At 41.3% G+C, this 19,579-nt stretch overlaps 1 protein-coding gene across 2 annotated transcripts; it reads right to left on the bottom strand.

Moving 5' to 3' along the window:
* Window positions 1-1,894: 1,894 nt before the first annotated feature.
* On the bottom strand, window positions 1,895-19,221 carry laptm4b (lysosomal protein transmembrane 4 beta). Of its 2 annotated transcripts, XR_013965629.1 has the most exons (8): window positions 18,945-19,221; window positions 17,580-17,697; window positions 15,233-15,306; window positions 15,003-15,125; window positions 14,119-14,217; window positions 9,507-9,602; window positions 4,297-4,815; window positions 1,895-4,243 (listed from the first exon to the last, which is right to left on the bottom strand). XR_013965629.1 is itself a non-coding variant. In XM_080787346.1 (7 exons), the coding sequence occupies exons 1-7, from the start codon at window positions 19,035-19,037 to the stop codon at window positions 4,741-4,743; spliced, it is 678 nt and encodes a 225-aa protein (XP_080643472.1). In that variant the 5' UTR covers window positions 19,038-19,221; the 3' UTR covers window positions 1,895-4,740. The 2 variants fall into 2 exon arrangements, 1 of the variants encoding a protein (XP_080643472.1); XM_080787346.1 differs by having other exon boundaries at window positions 1,895-4,815.
* Between the last annotated feature and the right edge of the window lie 358 nt (window positions 19,222-19,579).

The raw sequence follows: 19,579 nt of genomic DNA, 5'->3' as shown, positions 1-19,579 counted from the left end.
CCTGCCGCGGCTCAGGGCATAAAGGTCAGCCAGGGCAGCGGGGCACGTGCGGATGAGCTTGAGGTCGGCTCTCAATTCATCATTCTGTGGAAGTCAACTCGCAGGCTGATCGAGGCTATACAAGCCGACAGCGCCACTGAATTATAGTGATGCTCTGTGAACGAGGTCAAGTGATTTTTAGCAGCTTGAACACAGTCCGTTATGTGCAGTATATACTCCATAATTTGTTTTTTTCTTCATACATCAATGCTATTGAGTGAACACACTTTACGTCTGTGTGTTGGTTAAATACATATTGAACCAAACCTCTTAACTCCATTGCGTTCTCAAACTGTCTGCTATATAGCAGATAACTCCACCACCTCTCTCCCTCTCATGCAAGTAATTGTCAATATATAAAGTCACAGTACTGGAGGCCGGTCAGCTCCCTTCCAATCACGATCCGTCCTGTATGTTTCAAAGGATATCCGATTGTCTTTGATTTCCTTTGAAACACACGATAACACATGAATCAACCTCAGTTCAAAGGAAAAGGGGCATGTCACCCTCACGTTAGCAGAAATAGTATTTTCTGCTGACGGCATATGGGCAAACCAGGCCTTGGAGCAAAGCAGACAGACGGCCATGTTTAACTCAGCCATGAGGCATATCTGCCCAACTCCATAAGGTCAACAGGTCACATAAGGTCAACAGGTTAATGGCATAAACAATTTTTTATGATAATACAAAAAGGTCAAAGGTTGATAACATACATAATACAAAAAGGTCAAAGGTCGATAGCATACACCATTCTTAATGAGGCCCTGTACTGTACTGTACTGTACTGTACTGTACTGTACTGTACTGTACTGTACTGTACTGTACTGTACTGTACTGTACTGTACTGTTCAAGCCCTCCTCCTGTGACACATGGTGGTGAACAAACGCTATTTTCGCCTTTGCACCACTCAAAAATGATATGCTACTGCCCCTGTCAGCGAAACACAAATCGTGCACCCCATTTCATGACAAAGTCCTCTCCGTTACCTGGTGACCTGTGTTTTATCTTTATGCAGCTGGAGATAACAGTCCAGTACAAGATCAGACCAAAACCCAACAACATTAGTGAGGTTAGTCTCTCCAAGGCTATTTATTTAATCGTGAATGCATCCGGATCCTGGTTGTGAAAAGATACGAATATCTGAGAACTCGCCAGTTTGCCAAGTCGCCACGGTGGAAATTCTCCATCAATGTCTTCATCGTTATGCTAACATGCTGTCTTCCTCAGTGTAGTATGTCAAGCTCACAGATGTTATAGTTCATTTCCAAAGTGATCAAATTATTTTGTGCAATTAAATGGTCAGCTAGATGATGATAAAAAGGTGAATACCAATGATAAGTAGGCCTACCATTTCAGGATGTTGTTGACTAATGAATTACATTGTTTCGGTACTTTGGTGTTTAAACTTTTAGCATTCCTACTTTCTCTAGTGTAAACTCTAAACAACTCTCATCTCTCTCGCGCAAAGTTTTTCTACTCAGTCTGTCTCTCTGTGGGCAGTTCAGAAACCGTCCTCCGGTGAATAGAAACTGCAGGCTTTCTAGTCCTGAAAAGTTGCAATGCGAAAATGGAAGCCATCATTCTCACAATAATGAAAATATAAATCTAAAAATCTTGTTTAAAAAAGAATCTGCCTAATGATGATCACTGGAGGACGGTTTCTAAACTGCCCACAGCCCTCCTATGAGACACAGACTGAGTAAAAAAAATCGTGCCATTTTATCATGATTATAAGTGAGGACCTATTATATGAAGATAGGTTGAGAAGTGGTCCTTTAATGTATATTTTTCACAAGTCTTGTGAAAACAAAAATGAATAAACTAGTGATCAAACAGATAAGGCCAAAACATCTACTGTTTTGAGGGTTTTATTTGTAAGAATTGAAGTAGACATCATGGACCCATGATGCAGATCAAACAAGATCGGCGTGTGTGACAATCAACAATGAATGGACAGTGATGGAGCCTTAAGATTCTAAAAGGAAGTGCCACACACACACATACTGGGTTGAGATTAACCTTCAATCACATCAGAAACAATGTCTAGAGTGTCAGTCACATTAGATTAGATAATAATGTACATGAAATGTTGAGACATTTTGTTCCTTTCATAGTTTAGAAGCCCACCCAGGCCCGCTGTCTACATCATGATAAAAAAAAATCAAATAAGGAATATACAGCAAACATATTGTCAATGAGCTCACATGGTAGATCTTTAACCACTTAAAACCCAATAATTAGTTGATAATTATGTTTCTATGTCAGTGGTGCTCAACCTTTTTCATGTCAAGGACCCCCAGAATTATCTCTATTGGGCCACGGACCCCCATCTCAAAATATGTTGTTCCAGGAACCGCTCTGAAATACATATTCAAAGATTTGCGCCACATTTGAACGATTTTTCAAAAATAGCAGAGCTACAAGCTCGTAGCACGGCATGAGCCCCCCCCCCCCCCCCCCCCCCCCCAAATAGGGAGGCTAGGGTTAAGTGGTTAAAAACATGCCGTGAGCTGGCGACAGACAGCATCATGATGGAAAATCAATCACATATAGGAATATACAGCATTTTAACAGATTTCCAATAAGCTCACATGGTCTTTATAAAGTGCACATTTTGTCTACAGCTTTGTTCAAACATTGTATTTACTGAAGCGGTGTGGTCACACTGGTACGACGATAAGAGGGCTCAATACTATTTGTAAATAAACTATTTGTATTAAACGCCATAATAATACCACTACAGTGCTTGTATTACTAATAAACCTAACAAATTAAATTGTTGAAGGAGCTCTTGGTTGCATAGCTTTTTATTGTTAATGTAATATTTTCTACAAAGAGCCAATGCTATTTGTAGATTAAGGGAAACTAGTCGGCTATAGAATATTATAGCTAATTGTATTTCTTACATAGTTTTAGTAATCCTGGACCATTTTTGCCCAAATAGTTACTAGGCAGTAATTTACCAGCTGCATCTTGTAATACTACACTACCGTAAATAAGAGCAGATTCTTATCCAACCATTTAAAAAGCACAGAACAAAAAATAATAATGTGCAAAACAATTTGTCTCCACAGACGAGGACCCTTGGAGTAACGTCATGACCTAAAACACCTCAGTCCTGCTAAGTTTAGCTCTGCTAAAAGATCACATTATAAACACCTCCATGTAAAAAGAAAAGACACAATTATGACGTTGTTGTGAATACACAAGTCCATGGGACAGATATCTAAGATGGACACACAGTTCTTACCTTTGAACATTTACATAATGTTTGTATTTACCGTCTATTGCTTTGAATGTGTGTTGGGATTCGCATGTGAAATTTATACCTGAATGTTGGGCGTAAATCAAAGATGTCTTTAATAAGTGCTTAAACAACAAAGATAATTCATTTAAAAAGTATTGTGCAAGGCTAGGAGAAGCATGTTGCGCTCCGGGTTTTTTTCTCGCCAAAGCATACATTTAGGATTAAACATTAATCATTTGCAACTCTTTTGATACTTTGTTTTCACTTGCCAACAACAGTGCTCGAAATGACAAGAGGGCAAACTGGAATAGATTAGTTGCGATCTTTCTTTTCAGTCGGGTGTGTTGAGGTTTCACAGACGTTACATGGATGGTACAAACGGAAGACGTCATAGTGGCTGTTAGTCAAGGTTCTCTGTTCCAGATTCCCTTTGGGACACATTACTACTTGGTTATGCAAATTAATATTTGATCACAAACAACAGGATATATATCCTCTCACTATTCAATTATTTTCCCCTCCATTTTTTTCTTTTTTTAAACTATTATACATACAAAATATTCTTACAAAAATACCCCCGTCGTTACATTCATTGGGGGGGGATTCGTCAACAAAAGTGCTCTTGCATAACCGCTCTCTCTCTCTGACGCTCGTTAATATCGCTGCTGTTTCTCTTGCGTTTTAGTTTTCTAGACCCACGAGGAAGGTTCACAGTATCGGGGGGAGGGGTGTGGGGCTAAAAAGTGGGAGGGGGGGGGGGGGTTAAAAAGTGTATTATTGGCCCAGACCAACGGGCATTTCAAACACAGAAAAGTGCTAATTGAAACCGGGGGGGCAGATTGTTTTGCCATGGGGGGACTTCACTGGTGTGTCCATGGCTGCTTCACCCCTGGGCGTGGCGCGGGGCAGGGGTGATGGGACAGTGGCTGCTGCTGAGAGGGAGGCAAGCAGGGCATCTCAAAGTCACTGCGATACCGCAGGGCGGGGGGTGGGGGTGGGTGGGCAGGACTGTGATGGGGGGATGGAGTGGTATAGGAGCATAAGGAAGGACAGAGTAGAGGATGACAGTGGCTCACAGCTGCCCTAATCTAGTCTAGTGTAGTTGTCAGATTTTCATCCTCATGCTTACCAGTGGCGAGGAAGGGGGTGTGGGGTGGGAGATATCATCATAAGTCTGAGACCAGTCTTGAGGACATTATAGGACTTTTCTTGCAGTGCTTGTGGAGCCCGCAGTGGAAAGAGATGTAGTAATGTAGAGGTCTGTGGTGGGGCCTGGGGAGATGTACTGTAGTAATGTAGAGGTCTGTGGTGGGGCCTGGGGAGATGTACTGTAGTAATGTAGAGGTCTGTGGTGGGGCCTGGGGAGATGTACTGTAGTAATGTAGAGGTCTGTGGTGGGGCCTGGGGAGCACGTTAAGGGGGGTTAAGGTCTCCAGGACGCCAGGGCGTCTCCTCATGCTTCGATGTACCGTGGAGGAGGCTCCTTGGGTGGGAGGGCGATGGCCTCCTCATATGGTGGCAGAAGGACCTGAAACATCAGAGGAGGAGAGTTAGTTATAGGCCTGACGTCGAAATCCAAAAAAGGTTCTACTAAATCCTGACGGTTTTCTAAAATACATATGTTTCTATATCAAGTGGTTCTCAAACTATTTCATGTCAAGGTCCCCAAAAGTTATACGTAATTGGCGGGTGCAGTACTTAGTTTAGACAGTACTTGGTTTAGACTATAGTCATTGGTTAGACGGTAGACCAGTCATTCGTCCTACAACTACAACCTAACCCTAACCTCCCACGGGGCAGCACACCTAAACCTAACCTTAACCCACCCATGTCTAACCAATGACTAGTCTAAACTAAGTATGCACCCCGTAATTGGCCACCGACCCCCATCTGAAAATGTTATTCCAGGAACCCCTCAGAAGCAAAGAGGAGTTAAAAACATTCGCTCTGAAAGAATATATATTCAAAGATTTGCACTACATTTTCACGATTTTGTAAAAATAGCAGACCTACAAGCTCATAGCGCAGCACTCTGTGCCGCTCTATGAACTTGTAGATCTGCTATTTTTCAATAGCTAAACTATAACATAATGCTTAAAACACCAAAAGGGGTTCCCAACTTCCCGTCCAGAATAGAGCTAACAGTCGCTGTCTTTTAATTAGGGAAATATTTGTATTTTTGAAAAGGGTGTTTTTTTTTTATTATTAAAGGAACTGTAAAAAAATGTCTGTATTCTCTCACGACCTGTCCGTGACCCCCCCCCCCCCCCCCTCCCCAAAGAAAAGAAAAAACGAAAAAAACAAACATAAAATACTGTTTTTGAGAAAGTTTATTTTGCCTATAATGAATGTCAAACACACTGTGCGTGTGTGTGTGTGTGCGCATGCGTGCGTGTCAGAGGGAGAGAGAACATGCTCCCAGGGGGACAGAACTGCGAACCATGCAGTGAAAGCGTGTTAACATCACTAGGTCAAACACGGGCTATTGCGTAACGCGTCCAGAAAAGAAGAGGATGGGTATAAAAAGAGACGAGTGGGGGAAGGGCAAAAAGAGAGAGAGATAGTGATGTTCTTAAAAAGAGAGAGAGACCGAGACCTGAGCCTGTGTATGTTAACACATTCTGGGCGGGAAGGAACCCCTTTTGGTGTTTTAACTTAAGCATCATGTTATTCTTTAGCTATTGAATATATTTGAATATATGTTCTTTTCAGAGCGTTTTAAACTAAAATCTTTGCTTCCGGGGAGAGAGGTCCCTGGAATGAACATAATGAAACATATTTTCAGATGGGCGTTGGCGGCATATAGTTCTGGGGGTGTCCTTGACATGAAATAGTTTGAGAACCACTGACATAGAAACACATTTTTTTGTGTAGAATCGTCCTCGGGTCTAAATGGGTTAATGGGTTTATATAAAAAGGCACCGTGAAGAAGCAGCTTGAGGCAACATGGAGGCATTATTTAGACCTTTCTATAGTAACTAGACACAGATGACACTGTGACATAATAACATCTACTACAGTATAGATGGAGAAGTAGTGTATAGATATATAGTCACACCTTTAAAGCTAAATTATATTTTCTATGCGGTCTCCGAGGTTACAGTCTCCCTAACGAAGGGGCTGTGCCATAATGATTATAGTATAGTGAATACTATTATAGTAAGTATAGTGAATACTATTAAACCATTAACTGTGTGATAGGTCTAGGAATCTGACGGATCGGTTCACCCTTGATTTGGTGGCAACCTTCAACTAGAAGGTTACAATACAATTTAGGCGCTTAGCAGCCGCTTTTAATCCAGAGCGACTGGAACAAAAAGCATGGCAATTCATCACATACAGTACATAAAAAGTAGTTATCATGAGTCATACGTAAGCTAAGAACGTAACAGTGGAATATCTATATAATGAAACTATGCATATATTCTTTAAAGTGCTATGTCTACATAAAATGCTATTCTAGTGCTGTCTACATAGAATGCTGTAAGTCTGCATAAAATGCTATCTAAGTCTACATAAAGTGCTATCTAAATTACATAAGTTGCATATGCCTGTGAGGTCGTCGAGGCTAGGGCAAGTGCTACGGGGGCCATGATGGAGTCTGAAGAGGTGGGTTTTCAGACTACGGCGGACGATTGGGAGTGAGGCTGCAGTTCTGATTGTGATGGGGAAGTGCATGGGAAGGTTGCCACCAAAGCAAGGGTGAACGCTAAGGGACTCTGGGGTGTGACAGAGATTAGCGTATTGGAGTGTTGGTAGGATTATGCGAGGGACGGTACGGACGGACAGATGGAAAGAGTGACTGTACTCTGTACAGACTGTAAAGCCTTTTCAAAAGCCCTGAGTCAACACTAAGAAGGATGACGTGTGATTCCGCCCACCTAGCCACTCACCTCCTTGGTTATAGCCTAGTCTACTGCTATACCTACAGCATCAATGTCACCTCGCCCACCCCCAACACCACCAGGACAAAGTGGTGGCAATGCCATTACAGCGAGTTAAACATCTCTAAACATTTTACAGTTTAGACAATATGTAGTTAAACACAAGTTAATCCACTTAAAGAATGTGTTTGTGTTGTCTGTGCAAAATGTTCACCTCTAACGACACAACCAAAATAAGACACCTGCAGGGTTAACCCATTTAGACCTGAAGCTGATTGTAAAAAAATAAACTCAACCTTTTTCATGTCAAGGACCCCCAGAATTATCTGTATTTGAGTTAAAAACGTTCGCTCTGAAATATATTATATTCAAAGATTTGCACCACATTTTGACAATACAAAAAGAATAGCAGATCTACAAGCTCGTAGCACGGCCGTCCTATGAGCTTGTAGATCTGCTATTTTTCAATAGCTAAAGTATAATATAATTATTCAAAGGCCAAAAGGGGTTCCTATTCTGAAAGGGTTAAAGTCGTATAGGCTAGCTAGGGTCCGATTTTACATGTGGAGTGGGGGCTGGGTAGGTGGGTTCTGTAAAGTTGTATCTATTTAACAATTTTGTTCTACTCATGATTACAATACATTTCTAAATGTCTAATCTATGAATAACTTACAGTCTTTACATTACAGTGAATGGATATTTTAGAAGAGCCTCACTGATCTGAACCTCATGGGCACAGTCAGCGGTGCTTTGTTTTTTGAACTGAGCCATTGCTCACATTTAACAAAAAAAGCATTTCAGTGCTTTTTTCTGTTCAAATCTCCAGTCCCCAGTCAGGTGAATGAGGTTCTAGTAGTCTAGTATTTATAGAGCACCGAAGTCTGACGTCAATATTGGTAGAGGGTGCAAATCCACGGGTCCATGTACTTTTTATTTGCATTGTAATCCCCATAGGGGGATTTTAGATCGCCTCATATAAGAACTGTGTTTGAAAAGCAAACATGTCATCCCGGCCGTTTCACTCATATGGATATGAAGAATCAACTGACTGAGAGAAAACGCTACTTTTACTGCTACTGAATTAGTTACATTTTCGCTAGAAACAGAGACACCTCCCTGACAATAACGCAGAGACATGCTTGTTTATTCTTGGACCACAATGCTTATATGAAACTATTTTAAGATGACCCCCATGTTATTCTCCATAGAGAAGTTACTTCCGTGAACCAGGCAGAACCAGGGGATGAGCGAGTGACGTCAGAACTTCGGCGCTCTATTACTTTTTCTTCTAGAAGTTTAAGGAGGATGATTGAGACACTGGTGTACTGCTACGAGGCTCATTCATGCATATTATATGACAAAGTGCCTCACAGCATTCATTTGTACACGGTAGCAAAGGCACTGTAATGTAAAGCGTTGCCTAAAATCCTTACCTCGTGCACTTAGTGGTATCAACTCACTGAACTGCAATAACATGCAAAAGTAAACATAGCCTCTATTTAGTCATGCTGGGCACGCAAGTCTCACTATAGCTAGCTATTTATTTTTTAACTTTTGTCAAGAGCGCACACTAATGACAATTTTCATTTGAATGATCATCACTAGCTAAAATCAACTGGATCACGCTAGTCACAATGGTGATGGCATCGCAAAGTGCATCTGAACCTTAGAGTTTATGGATAGAGACGGCACCCGAGTTCTCCTCCCATCCACTTGCATTAAGTTGCTCAAAAGCGCATGAGGCGATTTCACTCCTCCTTCCGGGTAGGAAGGAGGCGCATTCTGGGATGGATTGGGCCAAACTCATGAACGCGCTGGCCGTTGACTATCAAAAATAGCAGATCTACAAGCTCACAACACGTTGCGCTGCGACGCGCTGAGAGCTTGTAGATCAGCTATTTTCAGGGCGCAACCCAGCACTCTTTAGCTAGTGGAGATGCGGTGTGTAACGACATGGATTTCTAAACAAATTAGTTCAACGAGTGGCATTTGCATTTCTTTCACCATGTAGTTTAATGCTGCATTCGTGGTCTGGAGAGGGCAGTTGTTTTACAGACGGGTTAAAGGGAAGGAGCCCCCTTTGATGTCCATGTGTGCACGTCCGCATGTACAATATTGTACAGTATGCAGTGCACGTACGTGTCTACAGTATAACGTTCTTGTGTAAATGCAAGCATGCCTACTACATGCATGTGTGCCTAGTATTCTATGCACAGGCCAGTAAACCCACATCATATACATATATGACCGTGTCATCATATCACAATGGAGTGAGGGTGCTGCAGTTAAGTGTTATGTCCTTGAGGCGAGGGGGGGAGGGGTGGGGGGTACTCACCGTGGTGTCATTGGTGGTGACGTAAACGAGGACCTCAGTGGTGCCCCGCCCACTGACATATCTGTAGCAGTTCCACACGCAGCCAATCAGATAGGCCTGCCACGGGAGGAGGAAGATATACAGACAATGAGTTGAAATGACATCACTGCTGGCATGTTAATGTTACTGTACACAGTGTTAGAGAGGCAGGGGCTGAAATACCGTAAGAGGGCACTTTTGGACAAAAATAGCTGATCTACAAGCTCTCAACGAGGCTCAACCCAGCACTCTAGCTAGTGGAGATGCGGTGTGTAATGGCATGTAGGATTTAGAAACAAATTAGTTCAACGCAAAATGCTGTGTTCAAGTTCAGGAGACTTCGGGGAAAAAAGCAATTCTCCTGAATGCTGCCTTCCGGCATGGCATGGAAAGGGGTGGCATTTGCATTCGTGGTCTGGAGAGGGCAGTTGTTTTACAGACGGGTAAAAGGGCAGGGGCTGAAGCCCCCTTTGATGTCCATGTGTGGCACGTCCCTGACTGTACACCACGGCTGTCAACTGACCTCAGAAATTACAGATGAAGACTTTTAAAGTCTTAAAAAATGGCAGAATTTCCATTGTATTTTATTCTTGTTCTAGTTATTAGTATATTTTGCATAGATTTGCGCATAATTTCATTACCAGATTTACTGTGAATAGTGATGGTAAGAAATTGTGGTTCTTAAACTATCAAAAAGTACCCGTCTACTCTCTGTAAAGCTTTTCTTGCAGAAAGGTAGGTCTGACTTGGCAGCAGAACAGGAGGTTCTTTGTGTGTGTGTGTGTGTGTGTGTGTCTACTGACTACCCTGCTGGGCTGACAGACAGACAGACAGACAGACAGACAGACATCTCTACTGTAAAGGGAACATATTGAGGTTCAATTAACATTTCTGACACTAATGTCCAGCGTTGTGCTTCACTTAGGCCTGACGTCGGAATTAAAAAAATGTCTTCTAAATTCTAACCCTTTTCTGAAATACCTACGGTGCCGCGCTACGAGCTTGTAGATCTGCTATTTTTCAATAGCTAAAGTATAACATAATGCTTAAAACACCAAAAGGGGTTCCCGCCACAGAATGGGTTAAAACAGTCCCACACTTTACTGACAACCGCCCAGGTTTCAGAACTTGGATGTTAACCAGACCGATGAAAGGATTTCTGATGAATTGAAAATGGAGGACCCTGATGTAAACAAGTCTATAGTGTTTTTCAGTTTCGTCCTCAAAGTAGAAGTTTTTGTATTGACTTAATTGTGCTTTTGTTTGAAATGCACAAATTCTACATTCTGTGAAATTATATATGTTCAATCAATCAATCAAAACAGTAGCAGTTTTAAAGTTTTTTGCAAAATGACATCAAAAGCATATTTATTTATGCCAATATGTTTGTACATATTGAGTATTTATTTTTATATGGTTGTAAGAATACTTATTTTTAACAGCAAGTATATATCCAACAATTCAGCATGGAATCTATTATTATACTCCTCATACCACCTGCTGTGGTAAAATGTCCTCTTTGTTTTTGGAGATAAAAAAAAACTGATTATGACTTAAAATCCTGGGACATAATAATACAAAGTGCTACTGCTTTTGGAGCTGTATTATCTGTAGCCACTAGCCTGTTTAATATTTCCCCCTCTGCATTATTCTCTGCTTTTATTTTCACTATAACTTCTCTTCAACAATTTAGGCATTAATTTGTCCTTGATTATAGAGCACCGAAGTCTGACGTCATTATCGGTAGAGGCTGCAATTCCACGAGTTAATGTACTTTATTTGCATTGTAATCCCCATAGCGGGGATTTTAGATCGCCTCATATAATAACTGTCATCCAGGCCGCTTCACTCATATGGATATGAAGAATCAACTGACTGAGAGAAAACGCTATTACTGAATTAGTTACATTTTCGCTAGAAACAGACTCAGACTCATATATGAGTGACTGACGGTCGCAAACGATACAGAGACACCTCCCTGACAATAACGCAGAGACAGCTTGTTTATTTTTGGACCACAACGCTTATATGAAACGATTTTAAGATGATTCCATGTTATTCTCCATAGAGAAATTACTTCTGTGAACCAGGGGAATCGAGGGGACGAGTGAGTGACGTCAGGACTATCTTGGCTTACATACTCTTACTTCATGTGTGCCATTCTGAAGCCAGATTAATTATTTGTGTCGCAACTTGTCGGTCTGATATGTTGGCCGTGCAATGCCACGCTACGGAGCATAAATATTAGACATTACTGTTTCTGCTGCTTTGAATTTTCCACATGGGGTTCAAAAAATAAGTTTTATTTTATTTGATCTTTTCTTATCATCCTGTCTCCATTTCGGTGCTGTTACTATCATTGTTCCGATGGCGTATTATTCAGATGGCGTGTTGGTCCAACTCGCTGCAATACTATCCCTAAAACGCACGTGAAGCCACGTAGTCTGAGTAATGGGGATGTCTGCGTTATGAGCAGTCCCCCTCCATTTCTCCTTCCTGGCCAGTGGCCGTTTGCTGTTTCTAGATCAGTTTACAGCTGTCAGATGATCTGGTTGTTGGTTCAGTTACGTGTGCTGACAGACAGCCATGCCTTCCTCAAGGTTCCGTGTCTGTTTGTATTTGTGGTTGACGGTAACAAAATAGTTTACTTGAGTGGGAGAAATATTGTACTTTTGACTCCACTACATTTCGAGGAAAGGGGACTCCTGCGCTAATTAACTACCGTAAAATAGTTAAAATAGCAGATCTACAAATCTACTGTTTTGTAAATGTCTGACTTTGTTTGGGAAATTTCAATACAGCAGTGCATTATTATAGCCTATTAACAAGAAAATGTACTCCATAATTTACTTGAGTATATATTTTGTCCACTTCTGCTCCAGGATGAGCAACTTGGCTACTTAGATACTCAAAAGCCTTTATGCAAGTTTAGTACTCGAGTAAATGCACCTCGTTACTGCCCACCACTGCTTAGCATTCACAGCTGAGCCGCGCTCAGCTCAGACAGAAACAGGGCTCTGTTGTTCTATTTCTTCCATGTGTTGCTTGAGCAGGCAGGCTCTATCAGCTCAGTGGTGGAAACAGCACTTGCGCAACAGGGGTTTAAAACCGGGTTTAAAACCGAGGTAGAACGGGAAAGTTTCAATTCGTTTTTGACAACATCTTTAATCTATACCGAACGGGAACCCCTTTTGGTGTTTTAAGCATTGTTATACTTTAGATATTGAAAAATAACAGATCTACAAGCTTGTTGTAGGTCTGCTATTTTTGAAAAATCGTGAAAATGTGATGCAAATCGTTGAATATAGATTATTCCAGAGCGAACGTTTTTAACTCCCAATCTTTGCTTCTGGGAGGTCCCTGGAACAACATATTTTCAGATGGGGGGTCGGCGGCCAAATACATATGATTTTTGGGGGTCCTTGACATGAAATGGTTTGAGAACCACTGACATAGAAACATGGGTTTTTCAGAAAAGACATTTTGTAGAATCGACTTCAGGTCTAAATGGGTTCAAACCGGAGTAGAACAGGAAATAGTTTTTTGACAATGTTGTCAATTGGTTTGTGACAACATCGTTAATGCTGATATGATTCATAAAGGTCTCCTATATGCTTAGTGGGACATAGAACATGACGTCTTTTCTACGTGGGTCATTTTCCTGCGGTCTTCTCCTATCCTATCACAACCTGACCTTAGCTCTGACGTTGGACAATAACGTCATTGAATATTTTCCAACTCAACTGGGGCGAGAATGACAGCGCTGAGAAATGACTTGATATCATTGTACAGATGACCGCAAAATTCCTGTCCCATCTCCGTCCCCCTGCGCGGAGTCGTGACTGGCGAGTCACGCATGCATTAAGAGGAATCAGCAGCCTGACTGCAGACAGTCAGTGTGTTTCCTGTTGTCTGTCTGTGCTGTGCCGGCTCTCTGACTGCATGTGTTCATCCTATTAAAAGCAACCAATGACGGACGTGGGGGCGGGGGCAGTGGCGGATTCATCATCTCCTCCAATTGTCCGTACTTATGGTCCTTCCAGATGGGCATGGCGTGAGACTCTACTACAGCTTGGTGGTTCGTGCTGGATATAATATTGATTAAATCTTAAGTGTGTGTGTGTGTGTGTGTGTGTGTGTGTGTGTGTGTGTGCGCGCATCAGCTCGGGTTGTGCAAGGCGCTCGAGTATCACAACCATCGATTCCTCGGCTACAGCGTGCATTTAAACACAGGGACACTTCCTTGTTTGTCTCGAGGCCTTGTGTTCAATTTCTTTGCTAAAAGAAAAACACACGTGACGAATCATATCCAGGTCTGTTAAAGAGAGAGATAGCCAGCACTCCAAAGTCCATTCATGGTACATTTATTGCATTGTGCAGCACGGATAATCAAAACACAGACGTGTTTCGGCGCCAAGCCTTCCTCAGCGTGTATCTCACTGGAGTGCTGGCTATCTCTCTAACAGTGATTCTTTGTGAGCCGTGCACCCGGTATTATGCTTGTTTGTACTGAGAGTGCTAGTTTTTTCCCCTTCTATGATGGGTCTGAACAACAGCAGGGGGTTGTCGGGATGAGGAGAGAGTGGAGCCTTACCTTGAAGGAAAGGATGCAGCCCACGAAAAGCAGCACCGCAAAGACTAGGCACACGTTGTTGGTGGACATGATGTCCTCTTTGTAAGGGAACGTCCCCGGCTGGGCCAGACAATGGGTTTTAAGGAAGAGAGAGAGAAAAGGAGAGAGATTTGTCAGGCCAGAAAATAAATGTGCAGCTCGTTCTTACTTAGCCTCTGCTGTGCTATAAAGCACAATCCTCAGTGTTCCTTTAGCTCTCAGAGAGTACATTTTATACACTGTCAGTTACTCTCAGATAGAGGTGTAGTAGTTAATCGATTTGAATCAATTCTAATTAATTATAAATTGTAATAAAACCCAAACCAGTAAGTCGTGCACGCATCCACCTGGGTGACGGCAGACTGCTGGCGCTTTGGCATGGGGGGGTCAGATCAACATATGGAATGAATTCTGTACTGGCCATATATGGGGCGTGTTTTGAGTGTACAGGGTTTGATGAGGTCAGATCAACATATGGAATGTCAGAACAGGTCAGCTCCATATATGGAGATCTAAGGGTGGCAGAGGGGGCAGTATCTGTACAGGGTTTGATGACGGCCCAGGTAGGGCTGGGCCTTACTTTTCGGGCCTCTTAAGAACTCTACTTTCACCAGTTGTTATTCAGTAATAACTTTGGGGCAGGCCCGTCTAGAGTTTAAATGGACATGTATCAGTCCAAAGGGAGACATCGAAGAGGAAGGATCAACATAATGGAGTGTCAGAATAGGTCAGCTCCATATATGGAGATCTAAGGGTTTGATTGCAGCCCTATTCAAATGTTTTGTTTGACGTGGAGGGAGATCTGAGGCCACAGGATCACATTAGCTCAGTCCTAGACATACTATCATGTATAATGTCTCACTCACCAGCTGCTGTAGGTAGTCCTGCACTGTGTTGGGATACACCACCACGCTAATGGCAACCAATGTGTTGAGGGCAAAGTCAAAGAGTTGGTAGCAGAAGAATGGAATGATCCAGGCTGCATGTTGCTTTGGGGGGAGAGAGAGAGAGATGAATACAGAATTTATTTGGTCAACGTCCTCGGCATCTGATTCAAGTTTTCTTGCGAACATTTCTATATGGCAGTTTTCATTACCTTGTATGCACCATATGTTGCCATGCCACATATAAGGATCATCAGCAAAGATATTGCGGTGGCTATGCATATGTCTGTAGGGGAAGGAAAAACAATAAAGTAAAATAATGTTATGAAACATAATATGTAGGGTGCGTTCGGAAAAGAGCGCACTCGCCTATTAGTTTGCATTTGCACAGTGCGCTCAGTGTGCTATTTCCGAACGTGCCCATATACAGTAGTGTAGTTAAGTGTAGCTTGGACCCCCAAATTTACACTAGTTAGCCCCGCGGAACCCCCCAATTTGAAAAGACATGCCAGGGACCCCCATAAGAGAAGGTTTTTACGGCTCTAGCAGTGATTCTCAACCCGTTTTAATTTCAAGGACCCCCCAGTTTGACATGCATTAGTATACGGACCCCCATTTAATGGCATTTCTATCTCTGGTAACCGCAGTATATATTGTAAAATCAATGTTAGTTTAACTCCGAGTGTACAAATGGTCCATTCGGTTCCAATTGTACACTCTCAGAGTTACAGACCCATAAGGGTCCACTTGGTTCCAAACTGCTGGGGAACCCCTGGGGGTCCACGGACCTCACTTTGGGAATCACTGATCTAAATAATGCACTTGTGGGATGTACTGTACATCTTAAAACAAATACACAATTCAAGTAACTTTGCTATTATTAGCCTACTGTAGCTCTCAAACTGTCTTGGGGCAAAACAGACATTACAGCTGACAGTGAATAATTGTTATTCAGGATGGACTGCAGACCATTTAATGGCACCCCTCTGTTTTCTAAACTGACTGATGGCTCTCTCTAAGCCTCAGAGAGGAGTATTCAAACTTTGTAAAAAGAACAAAAAGAACACTAGATATGTAAAGCTATAACAACTTCCCAACATGGTACTTTATGGATTTTGAATCTGCAACCTTTCTTCCCCATAAACACGTCATTTTATTGACTGCTCTTCAGTCGTGCACATGTTTAACAAGTCAGTACAGGGTGCTGTTTCTATGGATACCAAGACAATTGGATTTCTACATTTTCACACACTTAAGTAGGTGCCATTTCATTTGTAACATCGTCCGAAATCGGCTATTAATATCTGCTGTCCCACTGAGCTTTCTATTACAGAAATATGGATTACATCTCAATCAATTTTGTCCAGTGAACCTTAACTAATATTCTTACTGTATGTTTAAGTAAGAGTCATTGATCGTTGATCAATATAATCACTGGTTTTCAACATGTGGCCCGGGGACCTTGGTGGGTCATTGGGGGTATTCCAGGCAATGTTGTTTTTGGCAGAACATTTTTACTTTAGTTTTAGTCATAGTCCCTTGAAACGTTTTCATTTAGTTTTAGTAGATTTAGTCGACTAAAATGTATTTTGGCGGGCCTTGATGTTGTCATAATGACTGATTTTACACTGCTATTTTCAGCATGCAACCAAGTGTAAAATGACTTATACTGGATCTCTTGTCCACTAGTCCCCTTCCTAGCATTTTTGTCTAGTTGATAGAGAGAGAGAGAGGGGAGTTGCACTATTGCACTAGTTTCCAACATAGAAGAGATATTAGAAAGTATGTAGCCTATACAATAATGTGGGCATACAGTACACTCCATGCCAGACTGTCCCACATGTACATCTTAGCCACATGTACTGTAAGTGAAATCTGCTATTGCACATTAAAATGCTCCACCTCATTAAGCAGACTCATAAACCATGCACCGGTAGGTCCGGTACATTCATGAATAATTCTAGAATCAATACAACTTGAATGGGTAGGGTGTTTTATTTCTGCAATAACTTGATCTTGTTGCACAATAAATCATTGAGACCTTTAATATAGAGCACCGAAGTCTGACGTCAATATCGGTAGAGGGCGCAGATCTGCAGGTTCATGTACTTTTTATTTGCATTGTAATCCCCATAGGGGGATTTTAGACCGCCTCATATAAGAACTGTGTTTGAAACATAAACAATTCATCCAGGCCGCTTCACTCATATGGATATAAAGAATCAACTGACTGACTGAGACTGTTACTGCTACTGAATTAGTTACATTTTCGCTAGAAACAGACTATCATGAGTGACTGACTGTCGCAAAAGATACAGAGACACCTCCCTGTCAATAACGCAGAGACAGCTTGTTTATTTTTGGACCACAATGCTTATATTTTAAGATGAGCCCATGTTATTCTCCATAGAGAAATTACTTCCGTTGAACCAGGGGAATCGAGGGGACGAGAGAGTGACGTCAGGACTTCGGCGCTCTATTACTACTATTATTATGATTGTATTATTATTTTATGAATGATTTGACATTAGGAAAGCATGGGATTAGAGGGACACTCACTTGCATCGTCCATAACATCTATGTCGGTGCCCAACTCGGTGCTGGTCAGATGGTAGCGGTACTGGACTGGGTCGTTGAGAGCCGACAGCAGGATAATTAGGACAACTGCATTTATGAGCTGTGGGAATAGTGAAGAAAATTAAGTTAAATGGAGTGGAATCACTCTTTAACCGATTCAAGGGTTAGGGTTATTCATTCACCTTTTAGTGATGAAACATAATGTAAAGTTAGTTCCTTTAAAAAGCTTACAATGAGCTGAAGAGAGTACACAATGACAGATCTTATAACAACAATCATGGGTTAAATCATCCAGTAAAAGTAAAGCTACTGCAATTGAGCTGTGTGATGATTTGATGTATAGGGATGGGTGAGGGTCACAATCATATACTGTATATATAGGTTTATTTTATTGTTATTTTTTTGGGGGTTTTAGGTTTTATTTATTCCCACATAAAAAAGGTTAAAAACAGGAAAAAGAAATTCATACATATTAATATTGTGCAAGAGAAGTTAAAAGCCAAAAGGCTTATCGAGAACTTCCCCTAATTTGAAGAATCAGCATTAAGAAGATTTTGATATAGTCATAAATGCATTTGTACACAAATATACATATCTGTAAAGAATTTACCTCAGAGACAGAAAAAATGTTTAATTTCTTGAAAAGAGGAGCAGATGGTTCAAATCGATCTGAGGAGGATATATATATATATATATATATATATATATAGCTCTATCAATATTGTGTTGGTCTTTGTGCTTTTCACAAAGTGAATATAACAACCTTAGAACAGCCAGGTAAATTCAGAAAATTACATCACTTTACTGTAATGCAGCCTTTAAGATCAGGAATTGGCAATTATGCCTATATACCATGATACCATATCATATATTACCATATCTAAAATACAAATTTATATCTCATACAATATTACATGATAGGCACGAAGAGCTTTTCTGCCCTCAACCTGTGAAGACATTGCTGAGCAATATATTAATAGAATCCCAAAACGGGTATAGTGACGTAAGGGTCAAGGATTTACCTGGCTTAATGCATTCTTTTTAAGACTCAGGGGTTATCCCTGCAGTCTAAAAGCGGAAGCAAACTCTTCATTTAGACATTTAGAAAAACATTTACTGCTTGTCATTTTAAATTATTAGCTAATCAAGTATAGGCTACAAGCTAAATTGGGTTTTTAGAGATTTACTGGTCATGGCCATGCAGAAGAATGTGTGCTCGGTAATAAACAATAGGGGGAATCCCTTCCTCCTCTTCTCTAACATTTGCATTTTTTAAATAACTTTAGCCTATATTTCTAAAAGATCTATATGCATTTGACACAATAATGTTTATAATTTTTTTCTTACCATATACCATATTCCCAGAATAATGGTGCCCGTCCGTACGTGACAGCAAAGGCAGCAGCTGGTCGAGTACCAGCGGTCCCACGGGGAAATCATTGTTTATTCTTCTTTATTATTACCGTATCTAAAAAAAAAAAAAAAAGCTAGTTCATGGATGCGAAAAAACGGAATAAAAACACAAAGGCTACTGTATCCTGAAATGATTCAGTGGAGCCTCGGTTCTGTGTCACGACCGCCACATTCGACGTGTGTTTGTCTGGTGAAGATCTACGGTTATTATTTCCGCTGGCTGCCGACTGACTTGGCAAACAGTGAGCGACCGTTAATCCAGTTCATCCCGGTGTCACGGAGACATTGGTGACCTTGTGAATACCGTGCCTGCAGAGGTCGCTGTGTTGCAATAGGCCATAGGCGACATCTAATAGGTGCAAAATGTGTCACTGTTTGATTGATTGATTGATTGATTGATTGATTGAAGTATTTATTAACAGTTTGCAGAATTACAGTACATTTCAAGCACAACTCAATACAAATACAAAAACAGTGAGTGGACGACCCAATAAAGCACTACACTTGTTTATAAGAGGGTCCACCTTGTTCAATTAATCATAACATGTAGAGACAAATATACACTTCTA

The sequence above is a fragment of the Protomyctophum bolini genome, assembly GCF_963924005.1.
Source record: "Protomyctophum bolini genome assembly, chromosome: 17".
Lineage (NCBI taxonomy): Eukaryota > Metazoa > Chordata > Actinopteri > Myctophiformes > Myctophidae > Protomyctophum > Protomyctophum bolini.
The sequence above is the reverse complement of the archived record's forward strand: the minus strand, read 5'-3'. Positions and strand labels throughout refer to the sequence as shown.

Bases quoted from the DNA above. Each gene is read 5' to 3' on its own strand.
- laptm4b (XM_080787346.1), bottom strand. From the start codon at position 19,037: ATGATTTCCCCGTGGGACCGCTGGTACTCGACCAGCTGCTGCCTTTGC. The intron at 9,603-14,118 runs GTAAGGCTCCAC...CTCCCGTGGCAG, and splicing joins GCTGCATCCTTTCCTTCAAG to GCCTATCTGATTGGCTGCGT. The intron at 4,816-9,506 runs GTGAGTACCCCC...CTGATGTTTCAG, and splicing joins TCACCACCAATGACACCACG to GTCCTTCTGCCACCATATGA.